The 27,297-nt window shown below is 44.2% G+C and overlaps 1 protein-coding gene across 15 annotated transcripts in view; it reads left to right on the plus strand.

Annotated features, from left to right (window-relative positions):
- LOC144501380 (uncharacterized) overlaps positions 1–27,297 on the plus strand; it is a 338,685-nt gene that overhangs the window by 121,449 nt on the left and 189,939 nt on the right. For all 15 annotated transcript variants that reach the window (XM_078225050.1, XM_078225051.1, XM_078225052.1 and 12 more), the window contains 2 exons: positions 385–456; positions 17,875–17,910. In XM_078225050.1, coding sequence (XP_078081176.1) covers positions 385–456; positions 17,875–17,910 — 108 coding nt within the window. The remainder of the gene's footprint in view (positions 1–384; positions 457–17,874; positions 17,911–27,297) is intronic.

Consider the following 27,297-nt stretch of genomic DNA (forward strand, 5'->3'; position numbering starts at 1 on the left):
GAGGTAGATATATTTCTAATAAAAAAAAGGATAAGGGGAAGAGGTGGGAAGGTGGATTTGAGTCCAGGGTGAGATCAGCCATGATCAGATTGAATGGCGGAGCAGGCTTGAAGGGCTGAATTTGCCTACTTGTGCTCCTAGTGGTACACTGTTCACTGGCAGTGGGATTCTCTGGTGCTGCCGTTGTCAATGATTTGTTATTGATGTCACCCCACAGCACCAGAAAACTCACGGGAGGGTGTGCATTGACAGGGGACCAGAGAATCCTGCTATCATGAATGATAGTCATGAGTAGTCTTTGTAATACTCTTGATATCTACCAGACTGCAATATGTTCTTCTGTTGCATATTGATGATTGAAACTTCTCTGTCCTGTCATTCTAGGAGCACTTCCATGGCGTGGAGCAGGAGGCTTTGGAGGAGCTGTACCTGGAGGTGTACCCGGAGGAATTCCAGGTAATATGATCTCTGATTAGAAACAATTTAGATTGTCTGAGGTGAATAAAATGAAAGGTGTAAGTCTAATTTTGTTGATTTTCCGATCTAGTTTGTTAGCATTCCTTTATAGCATTTAGTTTTTCACTTTATATCAAGAGAATCAGAATTCAGTGTTAGGGCTTGACATGAAAACAAACTGGAGTCTACTCTTGGCCCACTTCTATCCCTGATCTGTAGGCTGCTTCTCTGCAACATCTTCTGAAAATGGTGTCACCTATCACATGTCCAACAACATTTTTTAATACATTTGCTCTTGAGATGTGGCTGACCTTTTTAGAAACATCCACATTCCATTTATGAACAAAGAACAAACAAATCAGCTCAACCACACCACCACCTCTGTCAACTTCCACTGCCTTTGATTTGTCATGCTGCTTGTCCAACATCCAGCAAAAATATTCTGCAAGTATTAAGACCAAAGCCACTTGCCTGGATATTAACAGGGTGGGAAACATCCCTGAAAAATAGATTCCCACCTGAAAGTCACAACAAGGACTCTGGAACAGATTGCAGGACCACATTGATTGGAACAATGAACCTGAGAGGGTCTGTGGAGTGGAGGTGGGGTTGTGGCCAACATGAGACCCTATGAAGAGGTAGAAAGGAAAGGCAAGGGGAGATGTCTGATTATGGGAGAGATTTCAGTATTAAAATCCAGCTCATTGTCTTTCAAGACAGCCCCAAATTCCATTTCCTAATAACAAACCTCATCTCTCTCATTGACTAGTGTTTGAGATTGAACCAGACCATTTACAACCTTGGAATTGAGGTTGCATCCTTTCCATCATCAAGACTGTTTGCTTTCACCTCCTGAACATCACCCACCTTCACCACTGTCTGAAACTCTCAACCATGTCTTTGTTACCCGAGACTCTCCTGACCAGCTCTCATCATCAGGGATGAGAAATTCTCATGATTTGGCAAAATAATAATAGTATTTCACCCTTTAATTTATTTTGGACTTCTGCCTCTAATGTGACCAGAGTTAGAAGAGAATCTTAGAAAGCCCAGAAAATCTCTTCCATTAACAGGCTCAGGGGAGCTGCCACTCATCCACCAGCACTCTGCTGCTGACCACTTGGTGCACCATGGGATATGGGGTTCGGCAGACTGACGGAGAGTAAGAGAGAGGGAGCAGCGTAGCTGGAGTTTGGTAGGCTCGGGGAGTGGAGTTGATAGGACCAGCAGAGCCAGAACTTGGGAGGACCAGTGGAATCTGTGTTTTTCAAACCCAGGGAGGGAGAGAGAAGGTGCAGGCAGAGCCTAAGGGTCAGCTTGTTGAATTGATGTTGGTTTTCAGTCACAATGACCTTGGTTCAGAAACTCGCACCAAGTTTTTTAAAAATCAAAATGTCAGTACACTGCTTAATCCAACAAATAGGTATCAACCTAAAAACTTCAAAGCAAAATTAAATCTTGAGCCCAGACAGGAAGCTGGTGGCAAAAATGTTATTCCAAGACTCGACTAGGGATCTTGCTGTCTGCAACACAGAATCAGTAAGGAATGGCAAACATTTACTTCAAATTTTTCAATAGCTAACCATTTATTTTTCAAAGAATACCTGTCACTTTATTCAGTAGTCATTTTGAAGGATGAAAACTCTGAAGGATAGGTCAAACAGCAAAATAATAATAGAAAAAATCAGCAAATACTCAATGCATGGAAAGTAAAGGTAAGTTTCACCACTTTGAGTACAACAGGATTGCCAACCTTCCAGGTTTGCTCTGGAGTCCCCAAAAATTAAAGGTGAATCTCCCAGACTAGGATGGCCTGTTCTTTAGTTGGTTCTTCAACCAATTGGTCCAAAAAACCATCCCATTTACAGGCCATGAATTCCTCCTCCACTGTATAGACTGGAAATCGCTTAGGGCTGGGGGCCTGGACGGGGAAGAATTTATAAAATGCGTACAGGAAGGTTCTTTGGAACAATATGTTGACAGTCCAACTAGAGCGGGGGCTATACTGGACCTAGTACTGGGGAATGAGCCCGGTCAGGTCATCAAAGTTTCAGTAGGGGAACATGTGGCAAATAGTGACCACAATTCTGTAAACTATAGGATAGTAATGGAAAAAGATGAGTGTTGTCCTTTGGGTAAGGTGCTGAATTGGGGGAAGGCTAACTACAGCCGGATTAGGCAGGATTTGGTGGCTGTTGATTGGGAGAGGTTGTTCGAGGGTAAATCCACATCTGGCATGTGGGAGTCTTTTAAGGAGCAGTTGATAGGACTGCAGGACAGGCATGTGCCTGTAAAGAGGAAGGATAGGAAAGGTAGGATTCGGGAGCCATGGATAACCAGTGAAATTGTGGGTCTAATCAAAAAGAAAAAAGAGCCATACATGAGGTCCAGGCAGCTAAAAACAGATGGAGCACTGGAGCAATACAGAGAAAGTAGAAAAGAACTCAAACAGGGAGTTAGAAGGGCAAAAAAGGATCACAAAATGTTCTTGGCAGAAAGGATTAAGGAGAATCCTAAGGCATCTTATGCATACGTTAGGAACAAGAGGGTTGTTAGGGAAAGAATTGGACCTCTCAGGGACAAAGGAAGGGAATTATGCTAAGAACCAAAGGAAGTAGGAGGGATCCTAAACAAATACTTTGCATCAATATTCACAAAGGAGAGGGACATGTTGACTGGTAGTGTCTCAGAGAGATGTGTTGACCCGTTAGAAAAAATCTCAATTACAAGGGAGGAAGTGTTAGGTTTTTTAGGAAACATTAAGACAGACAAATCCCAGGGCCAGATGGCATCTATCCTAGACTCCTCAGGGAGGCAAGAGATGAAATTGCTGGGCCTCTAACAGAAATCTTTGTCTCTTCACTGGACACAGGTGAGGTCCCAGAAGATTGGAGGATAGCAAATGTGGTCCCGTTATTTAAGAAGGGTAGCAAGGATAACCCGGGTAATTATAGGCCGGTGAGCTTGACGTCCGTGGTAGGGAAATTGTTGGAGAAGATTCTTAGAGATAGGATATATGCGCATTTAGAACTGAATAATCTCATTATCGATAGACAGCATGGTTTTGTACGAGGGAGGTCATGCCTCACACATATGGTTGAGTTTTTTGAGGAGGTGACAAAAACGATTGACGAGGGAAGGGCCGTGGATGTCGTCTATATGGATTTTAGTAAAGCGTTTGATAAGGTCCCTCATGGCAGGCTGGTGCAAAAGGTTAAACCTCACGGGATAAAAGGTGAGCTAGCTAGATGGGTGGAGAACTGGCTTAGCCATAGAAGACAGAGGGTAACAGTGGAGGGGTCTTTTTCCGGTTGGAGGTCTGTGACTAGTGGTGTTCCGCAGGGCTCTGTACTGGGACCTCTGCTGTTTGTGATATATATAAATGATTTGGAGGAAGATGTAGCTAGTGTGATCAGTAAGTTTGCGGACGATACAAAGATTGCTGGAGTTGCGGATAGTGATGAACATTGTCAGAGAATACAGCAGGATATAGATAGGCTGGAACATTGGGCGGAGAAATGGCAGATGGAATTTAATCCAGATAAATGCGAAGTGATGTATTTTGGTAGATTTAATGTAAGGGGGAGCTATACAATAAATGACAGAACCATCAGGAGTATAGAGACACAGAGGGAGCTGGGTGTACAAGTCCACAGATCCTTAAAGGTGGCAGCACAGGTGGAGAGGGTGGTCAAGAAGGCATATGGTATGCTTGCCTTTATTGGACAGGGCATAGAATATAAAAGTTGGCATATGATGTTGCAGCTGTATAGAACGTTGGGTAGGCCACATTTGGAATACTGCGTCCAGTTCTGGTCGCCACACTACCAGAAGGACGTGGAGGCTTTGGAGAGAGTACAGAAAAGGTTTACCAGGATGTTGCCTGGTATGGAGGGTCTTAGCTATGAGGAGAGATTGGGTAAACTGGGGTTTTTCTCCCTGGAAAGACGGAGGATGTGGGGCGACCTAATAGAGGTGTATAAAATTATGAAGGGCATAGATAGAGTGAACAGTGGGAAGCTTTTTCCCAGGTCGGAGGTGACAAACACAAGGGGTCATGGGTTCAAGGTGAGGGGGGCAAGGTTCAACACAGATGTCAGGGGGACGTATTTTACACAGAAGGTGGTGGGGGCCTGGAATGCACTGCCAAGCAAGGTGATTGAGGCGGACACGCTGGGATCATTTAAGACTTTTCTTGATAACCACATGAACAGACTGGCAATAGAGGGATACAAACGAATGGTCTAGTTGGGCACATGAGCGGCGCAGGCTTGGAGGGCCGAAGGGCCTGTTCCTGTGCTGTATTGTTCTTTGTTCTTTGTTTGTATTATGACTAATTTGATTTGCCCAATCTGTATGCAGATTAAAGTCATTGCTGTGGGCAAAGCTGGGAGAAAAATTGTAAAGACATTTATTAAAAAAATGTTTCATTTGCTTTATTTATTAGTTCAGGGAATGCTGTTTGACAAGAATAATTTAATCCAGTTAATGAAGATTCTGTTCATTTCTCAATTGGGCATGAGAAGGTGGTGCATTGTGATGATGGGCGACTCAGTTTTGTTGTAAGGCTGTTGGACAGACCAGGCTGCTGAGTGAGTGAGGAGCAGTGGAATGGGAAGAGCTGTTGCTTGGTTGTAGGCATCATTGGAAAAACCAAGATTTATTAATCGGCTCTGATTATGCTTGAAAACGTAGTGGTGACTTAAAATTGGACCATATTGGAAAACAGTTTGTGAAGCACTTATACCCTTTCGATGTACTTAATCCAGTAAGATCATGATTCATTAGTATGGACTTTGTCCTGCATTACATGTACAAATTCCATTGACTGTTGAAATGATATGGTCATTTTAATAATTTAGATATAAATGGGTATGATATAGTCGGGATTACAGAGACATGGCTGCAGGGTGACCAGGTATGGGAAATGAACATTTCATTTAGCAAGGACAGAGAAAAAGGAAAAGGTGGTGGAGTTGCATTTCTGGTAAGAGGAAATTAATGCAATGGTGAGGGAAGATATTAGCTCTAATGATGTGGAATTTGTATGGGTAGAGCTGAGAAACACGAAGGGGCAAAAAACATTAGTAGGGGTTTTATATAGGCCCCAAACTGTAGTGATGGTGTGGTAATGGTATTAACAGGAAACTAGAAGTGCAATAAAAGATCATCTGTAATTATGGGTGACTTTAATCTGCATATAGATTGGGCAAATCAAATTAGTCATAATACAGTGGAGGAGGAATTCATGGCCTGTAAATGGGATGGTTTTTTGGACCAAGTGGTTGAGGAATCAACTAAAGAACAGGCCATCCTAGTCTGGATATTATGTAATGAGAAAGGAATAATTGACACTCTGGTGATGCGAGACCCCTTGGGGATGAGCAGCCATAATATGATAGAATTCTTCATCAAGATGGAAAGTGACATAATTGATTCTAAAATCAGGGTCCTGGATCTTAATAAAGAAAACTACAATGGTATGAGATTATGAGTTGGTTACGGTGGATTGGAAACGTCACCTAAAGGGACGACAATGGCAAAGTGTGCATTGGTGAACTGCGACACTTCTTTATTCCTGTCTGGCACAAAAGTAAAATAGGAAAGGTGGCCAAGCTATTGCTTACAAGGGAAATTAGAGGTAGTATTAGATCCAGGAAGAGGCATACAAATTGGCCATAAATAATAACAGACCTGCAGATTTCGGGCAGTTTAGAATTCAGCAAAGGAGGGCCAAGGGATTGATTAAGAATGGGAAAATAGAGTACGAGAGTAAGTTTGTGGGGAATATAAAAACTGACTGTAAAAGTTTCTAGAGATATGTGAAGAGATAAAGGTTGGTAGCTAATGTAACCCCACGATTTAGGAAGGGAGATAAAGGGAAAACAGGACCAGTCAGCCTGATCTTAATCATAACTAGGAGCAGGAGTAGGGAATTTAGCCCCTTGGGTCTGCTCTGCCATTTAATATGATCATGCTGATCTCATCTTGGCCTCAACTTCACATACCTGCCCATTCCCCATAGCCTTTCAAACCCTTACCAATCAAAAATCTTTCCACCTCCTCTGTAAATTTACTCAAGTCCTGGCATCCACCATGCTCTGCAGTAGTGAATTCCACCAACTCATGACCCTTTGAGAGAAGTAATTTCTCCTTGTCTCTGTTTTAAATCTGCCACCTCTTATTCTAAAACTGCAACCTCTTATTCTGAATTGCCCTACAAGAGGAAACATCCTCTCCACGTTTACTTTGTCAATCCCCTCATCATCTTGAGGGGTCAGGAAAGTTCTAGTGTTCATTAAAGATTTTATAGCAGAGTAGTTGGAAAACAGAACTGGACAGAGTTTTCAATGGATTTATGAAAGGGAAATCACGCTTGACAAATCTACTTGAATTCGTCGAGGATGTAACTAGTAGAATTGATGAGGGGGAGCTAGTGAATGTGGTTTATTTGGACTTTCAGAGGGCTTTTGACAAAGTCCCAGATAAAAGATTAGTGTGTAAAGTTATAGTGCATGGGATTGGGGGTAGTGTATTGAGCTAGGTTAAAAACTGGTTGGCAGACAGAAAACAAAGTTCTTTTTCTGAATGGCTGGCAGTGACCCGGGTTCTGCAGGGATCAGATCTGAGACCCCAGCTAGTCACAATATATATTAATAATTTTAGATGATGGACTTGAATGCAATATCTCCAAATTTGCAGATGAAACAAAGCTGAGTGGGAGGGTGAGCTGACAGAAGGATGCCGAGATGCTTCAATGTGATGTGTACAAGCACAGTATGATGTGGATACATGTGAGGATATCCATTTAGTAGCAAAAATAGAAGGCAGATTTTTATCTGAATGGCTATAAATTGAGAGGGAAATGTGCAAAGAGCCCTGGGTGTTCTTGTACACCAGTTGCTGAACACAAGTTTACAGGTAGGTACGGCAGGCGGTAAAGAAGACAATGGTATGGTGGCCTTCAGGAGCAGGGATGTCTTGCTGCAATTGTAAAGGGCCTTGGTGAGACCACTAATGGAATGTTGTGTGCAGTTTTGATCTCCTTTTCTGAAGGAGGATGTTCTTGCTACTGAGAGAGTGCATGAAGGTTTACCAGACTGATTCCTGGGATGGCGGGAGTGATGTGTGAGGAGAGATTGAGTCAGTTCAGATTATGTTTGCTGGAGTTCAGAAGAATGAGAGGGGAATCTCAGAAACCTGTAAAATTCTAACAGGACTGAACAGTGTAGATGCAAAAAGGATGTTCCTATTGGCGGGGTGTCCAGAACCAGGTGTCATAGTCTAAGCAACAGTGTAAACCTTTTAGGACTGAGTGTCACCGAGTGTCGCAAGCCTGTGGAACTCACTACCACAAAAAACAGTTGAGCAACACATTGTACAATTTCAAGAAGGAGTTTGATACAGTTCTTGGGGTGAAGGGGATCAAAGGAAATGGAGGGGAACGCAGAATCAGGCTATTGAGTTGGATAATCAGCCATGATCATAATGAATGATGAAACACGCTCAAAGGGCTGAATGTTCTACTCCTGTTCCTATTTTCTGTTTCTATGATTTTTAGAAATGTATTGGTCAGCAGCCTAGATGGTAAAAGAAGATAAGATAAAGAAATGTAAAATTAATTTGTACCCATTTGAAGTCTACCAATTCTACCAATTTGAAGCGGTGTAAAAGCATTTGCATTTCACTACAGGTGATAAAAAAATTTACACAATTCTTTGCCTCAACCATACACCCTCAGTAAATTCCTGCACCATACACCCTCAGTAAATTGCAGTTCACCCATAACCTAACTCAACAAATTCTGTTCACTGTCACCCATGCAGTTGCCTAGAAATACCTAATTTTTTAAATAGCCATCTTGATTTCAAATTCTTTCATGGTCCTTCCCATCTCTAAGGCCTCCTCCATCTCCTAAAACTCATTTCTACACTTCTCCCATTCTGGCCTCTTGCAAATTTCTAATGGAACAAATGATGGAGACTAGAATATTTGGGTGGAAAACATTCCGCAGATAGGGTGGTTGGTTCAAGGTACAATGAAATTAAAAAAAATAGAGACTGGAACTTTCCGGCCATTCGCACGCCAGTGGGATCTTCCAGTCCTGCCATTGGTGCACTTCCACTCAGGCTTCCTAGTGGTGAGGCATGCATTAAATGGGAAACCCTGTTGACAACAACAGGACCAGAAGATCCTGTTGTTGGCCAATGGCAGGCTGCCTTCGCCATCACAAAACATGTGGCGAGTTGAGTGGAAAATCCCACCCACACAGTACAATCTTAAACCAATTTAAATTGTTCATGGTGGCATCGTGGTAAGGTCACTGGTCTGGTAATCCAGACTTCCAAGCTAATGCTATGGGGACTCCATTCAAAACCCACCATGACAATTGGAGGAATTTAAATTCAATTAATTCATAAATCTAGAATTAAAAGCTGGTCCAAGTAATAGTGACCAAGAAACCATTAATTGTCACAAAAATTTATCTGGTTCGTGAATATCCTTTAATGAAGGAAATCTGCCATCCTTACTTGGCCTACATGTGACTCCAGACCAAAAACAATGTGGTTGACTCTAAAATGCCCTCTGAAGTGGCCTAGCAAACCACTGTTATGCTAAACTGCTACAATGTCAAAAAGGAATGAAACCACCTGATATTGACTGAAAAAGGACCATGGCATACCCATTTTCACATAGTTTTGTGTGGCACCACCAGCGTGCTAGATGGATAGATCTCAATCCACTCTAGTAAGAGGAGCCCAGCACATGTGAAAAAGATAAGGCTGAAGTATTCCCAGCAATCTTCAGCCAGAAGTGCCGAGTGGATGATCCATCTCGGCCTCCTCCAGTGGTCCCCAGCACCTCAGATGCCAGTCTCCAGCCAATTCAATTCACTCCACGTAATATCAAGAAATGGTTGGAGGCACTGGATACTGTAAAGGCAATGGGCCCTGATAACATTCTGGCAATAGTACTGAAGACTTTTGTGCTCCAGAACTTGCTGTCCCCCAAGCCAGGTTTTTCCAGTACAGTTACAATACTGGCATCTACCCAACAATGTGGAAAATTGTCCAGGTATGTCCTGTGCACAAAAAGCAGAACAAATCCAACCCGGCCAATTACCGCCCAGTCTACTCTTGATCATCAGTAAAGTGATGGAAGGGGTTATCAACAGTGCTATCAAGCAGCACCTGCTCAGCAATAACCTGCTCAGTGACGTCCAGTTTGGGTTTCGCCAGGTTCACTCAGCTCCTGACCTCATTATAACCTTGGTTCAAACATGGTCAAAAGAGCTGAATTCCAGAGGTGAGGTGAGAGTGACAGCCCTTGACATCAAGGCCGCATTCGACCAAGTGTGGCATCAAGGAGCCTTAGTGAAACTGAAATCAATGGGTATCAGGGGGCAAACTCTCCGCTGGTTGGAGTCATACCTAGTACATTAGAAGATGGTTGTGGTTGTGGTTGTGGAGGGTCAGCCACCTCAGGTCCACGACATCTCTGCAAGAGCCCCTCAAGGGAATGTCCTAGGCCCAACGATCTTCTGCTGCTTCATCAATGACCCTCCATCATAAAGGCAGAAATGGGGATGTTTCCCCGATGATTGCACATTGTACAGCACCATTCGTGACTCCTCAGATACTGAAGCAGTCCATGTTCAAATGCAACAAGATCTGGACAATATCCAGGCTTGGGCTGACAAGTGGCAAATAACATTCACGCTACACATATGGCAGGCAATGACCATCACTAATAAGGGACACTCTAACCACCACCCCTTAACATTCAATGGTGTAACCATCACTGAATCTCCCACTGTCAACATCTGGGTTTACCATTGACCAGAAACTCAACTGGACTCACCACATAAACACACTGGCTACAAGAGCAGGTCAGAAGCTAGGAATACTGCGGCGAGTAACTCACCTCCTGACTCCCCAAAGCCTATCCACAATCTACAAGGTACAAGTCAGGAGTGTGATGGAATACTCCCCACTTGCTAGAGTGTTTCGGCAGGATTTAAACTAGTGTGGCAGGGGGGTGGGGAACAAAACAGTAGGTCAGTAAGTACTGAGGCTGGGGTTGAGCTGGGGGCCAGGGCAAGGCTAGCTAAGAAGAGGAGCACTCTGGAGGAGGATGACCTGAGTGGGCCTGGAGGTCTGGAATGCATCTGCTTCAATGCGAGGAGCGTAACGGGTAAGACAGATGACCTTAGGGCCTTAATGCTTACGCGGAATTTGGATGTGGTTGCGGTGACGGAGACTTGGTTAAAAGAAGGACAGGACTGGCAGCTGAATATTTCTGGGGTATGTGTTTTAGGCGAGACAGAGGAGGGGCTAATAAAGGTGGGGGAGTAGCGATATTAGTTAGGGAGCATATTACCGCGGTGCAGAGGGTAGACAACTTAGAGGGGTCATGTACTGAGTCACCGTGGGTGGAACTCAGAAATAGGAAGGGTGCAGTCACTATGCTGGGGGTGTACTACAGACCACCCAACAGCCCACGGGAAGTGGAGGAAAGGATATGTCAGGAGATTCTGGATAGGTGCAGAAAAAATAGGGTTGTTGTAGTGGGGGACTTTAATTTCCCTGGTATAGACTGGAAAGTGCTTAGAGCTGGGGTTCCGGATGGGGAGGAATTTGTAAAATGCATACTGGAAGATTCTTTAGAACAGTATGTAGATAGCCCGACTGGAGAGGGGGCTATACTGGACCTAGTTCTGGGAAATGAGCCTGGTCAGGTCAGCAAAGTTTCGGTAGGGGAACATGTGGGGAACATGTGGCAAACCGTGACCACAACTCTGTTAACTTTAGGATAGTAATGGACAAGGATGAGTGCTGTCCTACGGGCAGGGTGCTAAATTGGGGGAAGGCTAACTAGCCGGATTAGGCAGGAATTGGTGGACGTTGATTGGGAGAGGATGTTCGAGGGTAAGTCCGCGACTGGCATGTGGGAGTCTTTTAAGGAACAATTGATAAGGCTGCAGGATAGGCATGTGCCTGTAAAAAAGAAAGATAGGAAAGGTAGGATTCGAGAGCCGTGGATAACCAGGGAAATTGAGGATCTGATTAAAATGAAAAGGGAGGCGTACGTTAAGTCCAGGCAACAGAAAACAGATGGAGCTCTGGAGGAATACAGAGAGAGTAGGAAAGAACTCAAACGGGGAGTTAGAAAGGCAAAAAGAGGTCACGAGATGTTCTTGGCAGGCAGGATTAAGGAGAATCCTAAGGCATTCTATTCATACGTTAGGAACAAAAGAGTTGTCAGGGAGAAAATCGGACCTCTCGGGGACAAAGGAGGGGAATTATGCTTAGAACCCAAGGGAATAGGGGAGATCCGAAATGAATACTTTGCATCGGTATTCACGAAGGAGAGGGACGTGTTAACTGGGAGTGTCTCGGAGGGAGGTGTTGATCCATTAGAGAAAATCTCCATTACAAGGGAGGAAGTGTTAGGTTTTTTAGGGAACATTAAAACTGACAAAGCCCCAGGGCCTGATGGCATCTATCCTAGACTGCTTAGGGAGACGAGAGATGAAATTGCTGGGCCTCTGACGGAAATCTTTGTCGCTTCTTTGGACACAGGTGAGGTCCCTGAGGATTGGAGGATAGCGAATGTGGTCCCGTTGTTTAAGAAGGGTAGCCGGGAAATTATAGGCCGGTGAGCTTGACGTCCGTGGTAGGGAAGTTGTTGGAGAGGATTCTTAGAGACAGGATGTATGTGCATTTAGAACGGAACAATCTCATTTGTGACAGACAGCATGGTTTTGTAAGAGGGAGGTCGTGCCTTACAAATTTGGTGGAGTTTTTTGAGGAAGTGACAAAAGCGGTTGACGAAGGAAGGGCCGTGGATGTCGTCTATATGGATTTCAGTAAGGCATTTGACAAAGTCCCACATGGCAGGTTGGTTAAGAAGGTTAAGGCTCATGGGATACAAGGAGAAATGGCTAGATGGGTGGAGAACTGGCTTGGCTATAGGAGACAGAGTAGCAGTCGAAGGGTCTTTTTCCGGCTGGCGGTCTGTGACCAGTGGTGTTCCGCAAGGCTCTGTACTGGGACCTCTGCTATTTGTGATATATATAAATGATTTGGAAGAAGGTGTAACTGGTGTTATCAGCAAGTTTGCGGATGACACGAAGATGGCTGGACTTGCGGATAGCGATGAGCATTGTCGGGCAATACAGCAGGATATAGATAGGCTGGAAAATTGGGCGGAGAGGTGGCAGATGGAATTTAATCCGGATAAATGCGAAGTGATGCATTTTGGAAGAAATAATGTAGGGAGGAGTTATACAATAAATGGCAGAGTCATCAAGAGTATAGAAACACAGAGGGACCTAAGTGTGCAAGTCCACAAATCCTTGAAGGTGGCAACACAGGTGGAGAAGGTGGTGAAGAAGGCATATGGTATGCTTGCCTTTATAGGACGGGGTATAGAGTATAAAAGCTGGAGTCTGGTGATGCAGCTGTATAGAACGCTGGTTAGGCCACATTTGGAGTACTGCATCCAGTTCTGGTCGCCGCACGACCAGAAGGACGTGGAGGCGTTAGAGAGAGTGCAGAGAAGGTTTACCAGGATGTTGCCTGGTATGGAGGGTCTTAGCTATGAGGAGAGATTGGGTAAACTGGGGTTGTTCTCCCTGGAAAGACGGAGAATGAGGGGAGATCTAATAGAGGTGTACAAGATTATGAAGGGGATAGATAGGGTGAACAGTGGGAAACTTTTTCCCAGATCAGAAGTGACAATCACGAGGGGTCACGGGCTCAAGGTGAGAGGGGCAAAATATAACTCCGATGTTAGAGGGATGTTTTTTACACAGAGAGTGGTGGGGGCCTGGAATGCACTGCCAGGTAGGGTGGTGGAGGCAGACACGCTGACATCGTTTAAGACTTACCTGGATAGTCACATGAGCAGCCTGGGAATGGAGGGATACAAACGATTGGTCTAGTTGGACCAAGGAGCGGCACAGGCTTGGAGGGCCGAAGGGCCTGTTTCCTGTGCTGTACTGTTCTTTGTTCTTTGTTCACTTGCCTGGATGGGTGCAACTCCAACAATACCCAAGAAGCTTGACACCATCCAGGACAAAGCAGCCCGCTTAATTGGCACCACATCTATAAACATTCAATCCCTCTACCACTGACGCTCAGTAGCAGCAGTGTGTACTATCTACAAGATGCACTGCAGCAATTCACCAAAGATCCTTAGCCAGCACCTTTCAAACCCATGACCATTTCCATCTGGAAGGACAAGGGCAGCAGATAAATGGGAACACCACCACCTGCAAGTTCTCCTCCAAGCCACTCACTATCCTGACTTGGAAATATATCATCGTTCCTTCGCAGTCGCTGGGTCAAAATCCTGGAATTCCCTCTCTAATAGCATTGTGGGTCAACCCACAGAACATGGACTGCAGCGATTCAAGAAGGCAATTCACCACCACCTTCTCAAGGGCAACTAGGGATGGGCAATAAATGCTGGCCAGCCAGCAACGCCCATGTCCCACGAATGAATTAAAAAAAACTCAAGATGAGGCAGTCATAAGGCACAGTGGAATATCAGCAGCAGGGTAATTGTACACACCACAATCTATTACCTCATTGCCTGGCATATTCCCAGTCGCCATTACCCACCAAGCGAGGGGATCAATCCTAGTTCAAAGAAGAGTGCAGAAGGGCATGCCAGGAGCAGCACCAAACATAAGCAGCATGTGATAGATAAAGTTAAGCAATTTCAAAGTCCTGCCACATCTCGCCATGAATGCCAGTGGACAATTGTGGTAAACCACTGTTATCTGTTATCCGTGGTGGTTAACCACTGTTAGTTAGTATTTATTATTACCTGTATATGTGGCACATCCCTGTCAGTTCCGCCCAAGACTCCTCCCCCTGGTCCGGGTATAAAGGCGGTGGCTCCTCCCCCTAGCCTTCAGTACAGACCAGATCACCGACAGGGATGGCTCCAAGTTCTTGCTAATAAAAGCCTATTTGTCTTGCTCACAACTAGTCTGGACTCGATTGATAGTGCATCAACAATTAAGCAATTCAGCAGAGGAGGAGGCTCCACATATATCCCCATCCTCAATGAATGGGGAGCCCAGCATGTCAGTACAAAAAATGAGGTTGAAGAATTTGCAACTATCTTCAACCAGAAATGCAGAGTGGATGATCCACCTCAGCCTCCTCCAGATGTCCCCAGCATCACAGATGCCAGTCTTCAGCCAATTCAATTCACATGAAATCAAGAAATGTCTGAAGGCACTGGATACTGCTAAGGCTAGGATCCTGACAATATTCTGACAATAGTGCTAACGACTAGTGTTCCAGAAGATGCCACACCCCTAGCCAAGCTGTTCCAGTATGGCTACAGCACTGGCATCTACCTGGCAATGTGGAAAATTGCCCTGCAAGTCCAGTACACAAAAACAGAAGTCCAATGTGGCCAATTACCATCCCTTCAATCCACTCTCAATCATCAGTAGTGATAGAAGGGGTCATCAACAGTGCTATCAAGTAGCATTTACTTAGCAATGAACATCCCATGAATGAATTTTAAAAAACACCCAGCCCTGTTGACCCTGAAAAATCCTTCTTAACATCTGGAGGTTTGTGTCATAATTGGGAGAGCTGTCCCGCAGACTAGTTAAGCAGCCAGCCATAGGCACGATTTGGTGAATATTATTAACAGCCATTGTTACAAAAGCCACCATCACCATCCCTGGGTATGTCTTATCCAATCGACGGGATAGACCCACAAGAGATGGTGATACAGTCTGGAGGGACTTGCCGTAGGAATCTTCAACATTGACTCTGGAGCCATGAAGGCTCATAACATCAGATCAAACATGGGCAAGGAAATCTCCTCCTGATTGCCACTGACCGCCCTGCCTCTGCTGATGAATCAGCACTCACTCTTGGGGGGGGGGGGGGGGTGGGTACAAGGACACAGAATGTAGCCTGGGTAGGGGACTTCAACATCCTTCAAAGGTGGCTTGGTAGCACAACAATTGACCAAACTGACTGAGACTGAGTCCTAAAGTAAATAGCTGCTAGACTGGGCCTGTCTTAGATGGTATGGGAAAACCTACTTGACCTCATCCTCAGCAATTTACTTGTCACAGATGCATCTGTCTGTGACAGTAGAAGTATGAGTGATCATTGCACAGTGCTTGAAGATGAAGACCTGTATTCTCACCGAACACACCCTCCATCTTATTGCGCAGCACCATCACCATCACCATGCTAAATAGGATAGATTTAGAATAGATCTAATAACTCAACACTGGGCATCCATGAAGAACTGTGGGCCATCAGTGGCAGCAGCCAAGTTGTATCCAATCACAATCTGTAACCTCATAATCCATCATATCCCTCATCACCATCAATCAGGGGAGCAACCCTGCATTCAGGAAAAGTGCAGGAGAGCATGCCACGAGCAGCTCAAGGCATACCTAAAAAAGGTACAACCTATCTTCAACCAAATAAATCTCGCTGAAAAAATATCACAGAATTTAAGTATCATTTTTATAGCTTCCACAGTTTTCCTTCTGCATCTATTGCAGTGTCATGCTTTATACTTCGCTGAATGTGGCCTAAAGAGTTATAAAGATTTTCAGAATTATTTTTCCAGCTGTTGGGGAAACTAAAACTGCATGATCATGAAGACATCACTTCCAGTTCTGTAACTCCTATTTCTAGCTTTTTCCCAGGTCGGTGGTGACGTTCACGAGGGGTCATAGGTTCAAGGTGAGGGGGGGGAGGTTTAACACTGATATCAGAAGGACGTATTTTACACAGAGGGTGGTGGGGGCCTGGAATGCGCTGCCGGGCAAGGTGGTGGAGGCGGACACACTGGGAATGTCTAAGACTTATCTAGATAGCCACATGGACGGAGTGGGAATGGAGAGATACAAAAGAATGGTCTAGTTTGGACCAGGGAGCGGCGCGGGCTTGGAGGGCCGAAGGGCCTGTTCCTGTGCTGTATTGTTCTTTGTTCTTTGTTAGTTCAATGTCTAACTGATTGACACTATGGCCTCTACTTGCATTTTTATGTTATGATGCAACTACTACTGCAAGATCTCCCCCTTGCATATTGAGGGTCTTTGTCCTGTATGCAATTGCTTTTTGACCCAAGAGTCACTTCCAGACCCATTATCAGTACTTGCGCTGCCTAACCTCCACATTTCATTTCATCCCATTCTGCCAAGCTATAGATCTCCCTTTTTGGCCATCACTCTGAACATTTAAAATTGCCAGTAGCTTTTGCTGCATGTCCCACAATTGTTGTATCCCTCCATTTACTAGATCTATCTGGAATAGATGTAATTGAAGTTTGAATGCAATCGCTCTCATGCAACATGATCACTCATGTTAGCCTTATCCAGCCAGATTTACCATATTCTGTTCCTCAGGGCATTCATTACAAAACATTGAAGCACAAGGTGCCTCAATTCTGATTGATCATGAGAAATGAACACTAACAGTTTGATTGCCATTTTTGATAAGTACTGTCTTATTGTCACAGCCTTTTACTTTAATACACCAATTTCTTGAATTAACTTATGTTTCAGATGATCTGATATGAGGCCTCAGTGCTCTAATTTTTCTCCAAGATCTGAGCCTTGACTGTTATTCATAAAAACCATGTTTATTTAGAGACCTACACACATTTCACTACTCTGCACAATGTTATACTTCTGCTTCCCAAAAGAGCTGTCTCTTCGTCATGTGACATTACATCATAATTACATCAGTAGTTACATCAGAGTCAGGTGCTCCTGATGTTAACCTTTTGCTCTACACTGTCCACTGTACCCAGTCAGAAGCAACATCTGGTTTATTATTGAACCTGAAGTGTGAAATGTGATGTGGCAGTCACTCCACAACAAGATTGTCATGGGATCAGCACCATTCTAGTCCTAGAAACAGAAGACCTGCTGCAGCTGACTGCATTTTTAACAGTTTCAATAGTTTCCATGGAATACGAGTAATAAAGCTTCAAACATTACACCCAAAAAACACTAATCTTTGAATGCAGAGAAATAATCATCGCTGGTTGAGCAAATATTGCCAGAGTATCCATTGAGCTTGTAGTAAACTTCTCTATGCTCATAATAGCCATCAAGAATTATTTTGTGAGACATTTCTCTTGCTATTTGAAATTTTTATGTGTGCAACCTGTTGTAATGACATACAAAAGAATAGTCAATTGCAACATTATATACAAAATGAGAATTAATGGACAAGAAACCTATTTTTGTTCCATGTTCTCATGAGATTTGAATAATTTGCATTAAGTTGAATAATTTAAGAATTACTTTTAGCTGAAAGGAGGTAGTGCTGTTAACCTACAAACTGTTACCAATTCTACTCTGTGAAGCTGCCCTCTGCTTTGTCATAACTTGTCAATTCTTTGTTATTACAGGTGGATATGCATCAGCTAAAGCTGCTAAATATGGAGGTAAATAGTCCTACTTTCATACTTTGTAATAAAATTAAATTACTGTAGGGTATAGAGTATTATTAAGAACAATGTTCTTGTCAAGTATAGAAAGCATAACGCTATTAAATCCATGATCATATAAAGAATAAACTTCACAGTTACAATAGTTTCCTTATGACAAGCAGCTTTGCCAAATATTGCTATCAACTCTTCTCACTTTACTGTGCAGTTAACAATATTTTGGCTTTATTGAATTTGCATTTGAGAAGCTGTGCCTGTTAATGAAATTGTAGTTACATAAACTGAACAATATCCATTGTACCCAGTACACAGAGAATTTGGACTATGAGCCAGAAGTCTGGTCTTTATTACAAGGGATTTTGTACAGGGAGAACCTAAGAAATATCTTGCCAAATGAGGAATAGTGAAAGACACATTTCTGGACCTTGATCAATATGAAATGTTCAGTTAGCAGTAACAAAATATTTAATGGGAGACCTGTATGTGGAAAGTATAGAATTAGTAAGGTTCACCAGCAGGAATCAAATAGCTAAATCAAAGGACTGCCTGGGTGGTAACAGAGTTACAAATTATTCAATATTCTTTCCTTCTGCAGTACTTCATTCATAAATTATGCACTTTTGACAATTTAAAACTGGTGACTTACTTTCTACTAGATTTTGGGTATAATGTTTCCTTTGCCATTCCAACAATGACTGCCAGTAACAGGATGGATGAATTAATGACAAACAAAGATGAATATAAGAACATAAGAAATAGGAGCAGGAGTAGGCCATCCAGCCCCTCAAGCCCGCTCCGCCATTCAATAAGATCATGGCTGATCTGATAGTGGGTTCAGTTCCACTTACCCGCCCGCTCCCCATAACCCTTAATTCCCTTAATGGTTAAAAATCTATCTATCTGTGACTTAAACACATTTAACGAGGTAGCCTCTACTGCTTCATTGGGCAGAGAATTCCAACGATTCACTACCCTCTGGGAGAAGAAGTTCCTCCTCAACTCTTCTAAATTGACTACCCCGTATTTTGAGGCTATGCCCCCTAGTTCTTGTTTCCATTGTAAGTGGAAATAACCTCGCTACTTCTACCCTGTCGAGCCCCTTCATTATCTTATATGTCTCTATGAGATCTCCCCTCAACCTTCTAAACTCCAATGAGTACAGGCCCAGTCTACTCAATCTCTCCTCATAAGCTAACCCCCTCATCTCCGGAATCAACCTGGTGAACCTTCTCTGTACCCCCTCCAAAGCTAATATATCCTTTCTTAAATAAGGGGACCAAAATTGTACACAGTACTCTAGGTGCGGCCTCACCAGTACCCTGTACAGTTGCAGCATGACCTCTCTGCTTTTATATTCCATCCCTTTCGCGATAAAGGCCAACATTCCATTTGCCTTCTTGATTACCTGTTGCACCTGCAAACTGAGTTTTTGTGATTCATGCACAAGGACCCCCAGGTCCCTCTGCACAGTAGCATGTTGTAATTTTTCACCGTTTAAATAATAGTCCATTTTACTATTATTCCTTCCAAAGTGGATAACCTCATACTTACCAACGTTATACTCCATCTGCCAGATCCTTGCCCACTCACTTAGCCTATCCAAATCTCTCTGCAGACTCTCTGTGTCCTCCACGCAATTTGCTTTCCCACTCATCTTTGTGTCATCCGCAAACTTTGTTACCCTACACTCGGTCCCCTCCTCCAGATCGTCTATGTATATGATAAATAGTTGAGGCCCCAGCACCGATCCCTGCGGCACGCCACTAGTCACTGATTGCCAACCGGAAAAGCACCCATTTATTCCGACTCTCTGCTTTCTGTTAGATAGCCAATCCTTAATCCACGCTAACACTTTATCCCCAACTCCATGTACCTTTACCTTATGCAGCAACCTTTTGTGAGGCACCTTATCGAATGCCTTCTGGAAATCTAAATACACCACATCCACCGGTTCCCCTCTGTTAACTGCACTCGTTATATCCTCAAAAAATTCCAGTAAATTAGTCAAACATGACTTTCCCTTCATTAATCCATGCTGCATCTGCTTGATTGAACCATTCTTTTCCAGGTGTCCTGCTATTTCTTCCTTAATGATAGATTCCAGTATTTTCCCAACTACGGATATTAAGCTAACCGGCCTGTAGTTACCTGCCTTTTGTCTACCTCCTTTTTTAAACAGTGGTGTTACATTAGTTGTTTTCCAATCAGCTGGCACCTCCCCAGAGTCCAGTGAATTTTGATAAATTACAACTAATGCATTTGCTATTTCTTCTGCCGTTTCTTTTAGTACCCTGGGATGCATTCCATCCGGACCAGGGGACTTGTCTACCTTTAGTCCCATTAGCCTACCCAGCACTACCTCTTTAGTAATAGTGAACGTTTTAAGGTCCTCACCCCCTACAGTCCCATGACCATCAATTATTGGTATGCTATTTGTGTCCTCCACTGTGAAGACCGACACAAAAAACTTGTTTAAGGCCTCGGCCATTTCCTCGTTTCCTAGAAGGAGAAGGATCCCCCTTCTCATCTTCTAAGGGACCAACATTTACTTTAGCCACTCTTTTCCGTTTTATGGTTTTAATCTGGTATCCATTACTGAGATGTGACTGCAGGGTGACTAAGGCTGGGGATTAAACATTCACACTGGATTTAAACTTGCCATGCAGCAGCTAGTGCTGTGAAAAAGGTGCGTGTCTTGTCACCCCCCCTCCCTCCCCCCTCCCCCCCATGACTCTGTAACGCCTCAGAGCTCTGAGGGATGCTGTGCTCCGCTTATCAGAAGATCCAGATCTATTATATTATTCTGGGATATTATTCTGGAACTATATCAAATGCTGGTTGGGTCACAGTGAGAATACTGTGAACAGTTCTGGTCACTCTATTGCAGGATGAATGTGATCACATGAGAGGAAGAGTACTGGAGAGGTTTACAATGATGTTGCCAGAAATTGAGAATTTTAACTATGAAGAAAGATTTGGATTGTTTCCTTTGGAACAGAGAAGGCTGAGGAAGAATTGAGACGTATAAAATTGAGGGGCTGAGATTGGATAGGATAGGAAGGATCCATTTTCCTTAGCAGAGAGGTCAATAACCTAAAAATAATCAATAGAAGGATTAAAAGAGAAATTGAGAATTTTTCACCCAGTGGATGAAGTAGGCCTAGAACTCACTGAAAAGGTGGTAGAGGCAGAAACTCTCAATACATTTAAAATTTACAATGTTACAGACCTAACTCCTCAGAGGCTAGTATCCATTCACCAGATTTCCTTTATTTACAAACTTGTCTCCACTCCTAAGAGTGCTTCTGGTACAAAGTCAAAATCCAGAGTTCCAGTAGACCTGCCACTCCTCAACATATACAGGGGAGACGCTCTGCCCAATCAGGGAGTTCATACTCCAAGAGGCCAACCTCATAGGCCTCGTTGGGGTCATTACACCTGTCCCACCCCCCCCGCCCCCCCACCCCAGGTCCAAGGTACTGTTTGCGCACCTCATGGGTGTCTTGTGACATATTGAACAGGTGTTCATCTCTTACGATGTGGGCATTGGAGTTCTGGTTCACTCCATTCCTTGGGAGGCAAAGGAGTAGCTGCAGCTTCATTTGCAATGTCCATTTCAGACTCCGAGGTGCTAACTACGGACAATGGAGAGGTGGTGCCGGTGGCTTGGGAGGACTCTCCTCTGTTCTCGGCCCGCTGGGCATAGTTGGCTCCTGGATGAACTGTGATTTCAAGACCCTCACCTGGTCAAGATGTTTTTTTCTGGATATATATTTTGTAGGATACTGGCCCCACCCCAGAGTCAACTGCTCCTGGTAACCATGTGGGACCATAGCTATAATTCTTTACCAGTCCTTTTTAACTGGCTTTCAATTGTCTCTCCATGCTGTTGTCCTGGCTTCTGCTTTGTGTTCCTTGCTCCACCTCCCCACCGCAAGGTTAGGGAAGATCAAACTCAATCTAGTGTGGAGTCATTTATCCATGAGCAATTCCATGGGTGCTATTCCTGCAGTGGTATGGGGGTTGTTCTATAATCAAATAGCTTTACTTTAACCAATGGGATAGCTTGGTCTCCATTGAGGCTGCCAGCAATTTGACGATGGATGGTATGATGCTGTCCTAATATATTGAATCCCATTAGACTTCATGAAACCAGGTGAACACCTGGCTGGCAAAAGACAATCCATTGGCAGAGACCAGCACCTCTGGGATCCCATGTGCAGAAAGAAGATGCAAAGTTTTTCTACTGTTATTGTGGTCCGCCAAATGCACCCTACGAACGTCCATCCACTTGGGTGTTCACTATGACGAGGAACATCGAGCCCATGAATGGGTCTGCAGAACCCATGTGTAGCCAAGCCTATCTGACCATTCCCACAGGTGTAGGGGAGCTGCTGGTGGTACCTTCTGTCCTTGGTGGCACCGACCCATGAGCACTATATCCGATTCATGCTGGGCCAATAAACAGCTTCTTGCCAGCATTTTCATTTTGGACACTTCTGGGGTGGCCGTGATGTAGTTCAGCCAGTATGCAATGGCGGCTCTAACTCGGAACAACCACTTGTGTCCCCCATAGCAGTATGCCATCTTCTACAGTGAGCTGCTCTCTTCAGGCTGTACTAGTCTTTCCATTTCTCCCGTCAGTGCCAATTTTTTAAACTTTTGCGAGGACAGGGTCCTTTTGCATCTAAAGACGTATATTATGTGCGGCCATTGGGAGAATATCTAGGAAATTCATTGTCATTACCGTCACTTCTACTTGAATACTATCATTGAGGTGTCTGCTAAAGGTAGCCTACTCACAACATCTTTAGGGCTAATGTCATTGACAGATGTTCCAGCTGATAATAAAGGCTACCAATAATAAAGCCCACTGCTGGATTTGGGCCAATGCTATCGGCGGCATCGCTTTGTCCTCTTAGTAGGACCAATAGTGGCTTGTGGTTGGTGCCAATCATAAATTTCTGCCCATAAAGGTACTGATGGAAATTTTTTTCCTCCAAATATTGGAGTACGGAGATGCATTGCAGGTCAGTAATAACTCTTTTCTAGGATCATAATGTGCTAAGATATTCAACAATGAAAGCTGTTTTCTTAAAAGCCAGTGCTTGATGGGCAGACCATTCCCAAGCTTGATCCTTTTTTAGCAGTTGGTGTAGTGAAGCCAAGATGGAGGCATGGTTTGGTATAAATTTCCCATAATATGTCACCAGCTCTAGAAATTAACTTCTAGATGGATATGGGAACTGGGCATCTTTAAGCACCCGCACCCAGTCATCCAAAGGGTGTCGACCACTCTGTAGCCCAGATAGGTCACTTGAGGTACCAAGATGCATTTCTCCCTTCTTGGGTGCGTGCCTGCCTTTAAAAAACATTTAGGTGTTCCGCCTTTGTTTTATCTGTAATGGGAAAGTCATCCAGATAAACAGCAACCTGATGTAAATCTTCTAACATGTTTTCCATTGTTCACTGGAAGATCGAGCAGGCTGACAATACGCTAAAGGGTAGCCTCGTGTGTTAGTAGAGGTCCTTATGAATATTGATTGTGGAATATTTCTGTGAATCGTCACCCAGCTGTAATTGCAAATAAGCATGACTCATATCCAGTTTTGAGAATAAGAATACTGCAACTTTGCGTATAGATCCTTGATCTCAGCAATGGGGTATTTATCCAGCTTGAGAAATGGTTTAGTGTTAGCTTAAAATCCCCACAAAGGCGGACTGATCCATCTGGTTTCAAAATTGGCATGACTTGTGCTGCCCATTCCACAAACTGGACTGGTTGAATGATACCCTCACGTTCCAGTTTTTGGATTTCTGCTTCCACTTTTTCCCCCATATGCAAATGGTAGCGGATAGGTCTTGCAAAATCATGGAACTGTTTCCTGGTCAACATGCAAGGTCGCCGGTTTCTTTTGTAGCTCCTAGACCTTCCCGACAAACTTCCAGGTATTTGAGCAGGACTTCACCCAGGCGACTATTTTCTAACTGCAAAATGTTTACCCAATCCAGGTGGATCTCTTGCAACCAATTTCACCCCATTAGGCTTGGTCCTGAGCCCTCCACTACAATCATTGGTATCCGAACCAGTTGCCTTTCATAAGAGATAGGAACAGAGGTTGTACCCACAATTCACAAAGGTTCCCTTGTACCAGTTCAGTCTTGATTAAAGTTAAGGGTTGGAGTCCAGTGTGAATTTTATGGAATACTGACTTTGACCACAGATACACTCGCATCTGTATCAACCTCCATTAATACCAGCTGCCCATTTAACCATACGGTTATCTTTATTGGGTCTGATTTGGACATCACTATGCAGTTTAATTGCTGTACCTCAGATGTGCGTGTGTACTCTCCTGGACACTAGCCTACATGTTATTTTCCTCAATCTAGATCTTAAAGGACTGTTTTGCTGTTTCCACTCCATATATCGGCAACAATTACAATGCCTTACCGGGTAGGATTCGGAAGGGACTTGAAACTGCTTGGTCAAAAATTGGCTTTGCTTTGGGGCTGGACTATGGACAGATCTAGGTTTAGATGTATCTGGATGAGTGAGTGAGCCTACGTTGCTCAAGTGGTGGTCCCCAAATTCAGTCGAACTGGCATGGGTGTTCACCTCCATAGGGACATTTTGCAACTCAAATGCTCCACTTGCAGCAGTCCAATAATAAGGCCAGCAGTAGCACCTGTTTGAAATCCAGTTGAATTTCAGCTAATAGACATTTTTGAATAGTTACATACCAGACAGACATTTTCATTAAGGGTTAAACCAGGTTCACAGAATCCCTACAGTGCAGAAGGAGGCCATTTGGCCTATCGAGTTGGCACCGACCACAATCCCACCCAGGCCCTATTCCTGTAACCCCACATATTTATCCTGTTAATCCCCTGACACAGGGGTCAATTTAGCATGGCCAATCCACCTAACCCACACATCCTTGGACTGTGGGATGAAATCGGAGCACCCGGAGGAAACCCACACAGACACGGGGAGAACATGCAAACTCTGCACAGACAGTGACCCGAGGCCAGAATCGAACCCAGGTCCCTGGCGCTGTGAGGCAGCAGTACTAACCACTGTGCCACCCATTCAGATTCACATGCTTCCACCAGTCATCTTAACCTTGTGAGGTAACCCTTAACAGATTCCCCTGGCTCCTGGAGTGTCAAGTAAAACCAATAATGTCTCAGGATAAGAGGTGGCTTAGGGTCATAGTATTCTCTCACTAGGTCAGTCAATTCTCAAAAATTTTTATTATCTACTGCCTCAAAGAAAGTTAAACTGCAAATACTAACAGTCTAGAAGCAGTCAAAAGAGTGACCCATTGTTTTTCATCTGCCACAATGTCATTAGCTCTAAAGTAGTAACACATGCATTCCACATATTGGGCCCAGTCGTTGACAGCAGGGTCAAACGAGTCCAGTTTCCCAAACAAACGCATGATGCCTGAGAATGGCTTACCCCAAGCTGGGCCAGCCATTTGCAAGCAAGTTCCTTCAGGGTCACTCTTTTTCCTCATTACCACTGAAATAACTCCTCAGAGACTGGTGTCCCTTCACCACATTCCCTTAATTTACAAACTTCTCTCCATCCCTAAGAGTGCTTCTGACACAAAGTCAGAATCCAGAGTACCAGTAATCCTGACACTCATAATATGCACAGGTGAGACTCCCTGATTGGGCAGGCAATCATTACCAATCTTTTTGGGCCAACCAAATAAACTGAATCAAATTAACGAGGGGACAAATTATAATGGGGGAACCACCCGAAACGAAAGACAAAGTGGAAAGGAAACTTAAAACATAAAATCAAAATGTGATTAAAGGGGTCAATAATGCATCCCAGTCCCTGCGGTGCCCAGCAGGCACAGAAGGCGTTAACAGTGCCCTTGGACACTGCATGCTCCCTCTCCAGGGACACCCAGCCGTAAATATAGCTGCAGTAGAGGGGCAGGCAGTTGGGTTGGATGACCCAGTTGGTCACCCGCTGCCTGGACCTGTTTATGGCAAGCTTTGCCAGGTCCAGGAGCAGGTTCATGAGGAGGTCCTCCTCCTTCCCACCCACCTCTGCACCGGGTAGCCATAGATCAGGAGTGTGGGACTGAAATGCAAACAAAACATCAACAAAAGATTTTTGAGGAAACTGAAAAGGATGTGCGTTCTATAACATGAAATGTAGACATGGACCACGGACTCCACAAGGTTGCGAAAAGGGCAAGTCGCTTGAGTGTCAGTGAACCAATTTAATCTTTTATTGTACGGAACTGCCATATGAACCACCCTCCACCCCAGGTCCCCAAGATAGAGGGGGAGGATCCCTCCATAGAGGGACCTCCACTGGGGACCTCTGCCACTGGATGGCAACACGGCCCGCCAAGGTGAAGCAGGCAATCATTACCTCAATCAGGGAGCTCATTCTCCAAGAGGCCAACCTCATGGGTCACGTTGAGGTCATTACAGACCAAGAGCTGAAAAGTGAGATAAGAATGAACAATTTTTCAGCCAATACAAAATAAGCCAAATGGCCTCCCTCTGTGCCATAGTTATTTTAATATTTCTATGTTCCTGATGGAAAGGCAACCCTGAGAGATAGCATCATCATTCTAACCAAATGGTCTGTCAATGGCTGAAGGCCAGTGGTCAACACCACAAAATTGTAAGCTCTGATCAGGCTTCAGGCAGAGGTTCTTGGTGCTGTGTGTCTGTGCTGAAATTGTCTCAGATGTTGGCATAGAGCATGGTATTAGACTCCATCAAGGCCTCTGCAATCTGCTTCATTCTTCTGCATCATCAGTGCATCCACATGAGTGTGATACTCCTTCAGTTCATTGAATCTGAAATCATACGCCTGGATTTTCGTCAACGAATCAGGTGAGCAGAGTCAGGAGAATTCATAGAATCATACAATGCAGAAGAGGCCCTTCGGCCCATCGGGTCTGCACCAACACGTGAAGAACATCTGATCTCCCACCTAATCCCATTTACCAGCACTTGGCCCATAGCCTTGAATGTTATGATGTACCAAGTGCTCATCCAGGTACTTTTTAAAGGATGTGAGGCAACCAGCCACCCACCCAGGCAGCACATTCCAGACCATCATCACCTTCTGGGTAAAAAGGTTTTGTCTCACATTCCCCCGCCCCCCATGGCCTATTGTGACTGACCTTTCAACTAAGGGGAACAGCTGCTCCCTATCAACTCTGGCAGGAAGTGAGACAAGTTAAAAGAAAAACTGTTGAGTGAGAGAAAAAGTTCAGCTGGGCGGAAGATGGGGATTGTTCGGGCCTCTGCTCAAAGAAGTGGAGAGACCTGAGACCCCCCTGTAGAAGGGTCATACAGACTCGAAATGTTAACTCAGTTTCACCCTCCACAGATGCTGCC

This window comes from Mustelus asterias, chromosome 12 (genome assembly GCF_964213995.1).
Source record: "Mustelus asterias chromosome 12, sMusAst1.hap1.1, whole genome shotgun sequence".
NCBI lineage: Eukaryota > Metazoa > Chordata > Chondrichthyes > Carcharhiniformes > Triakidae > Mustelus > Mustelus asterias.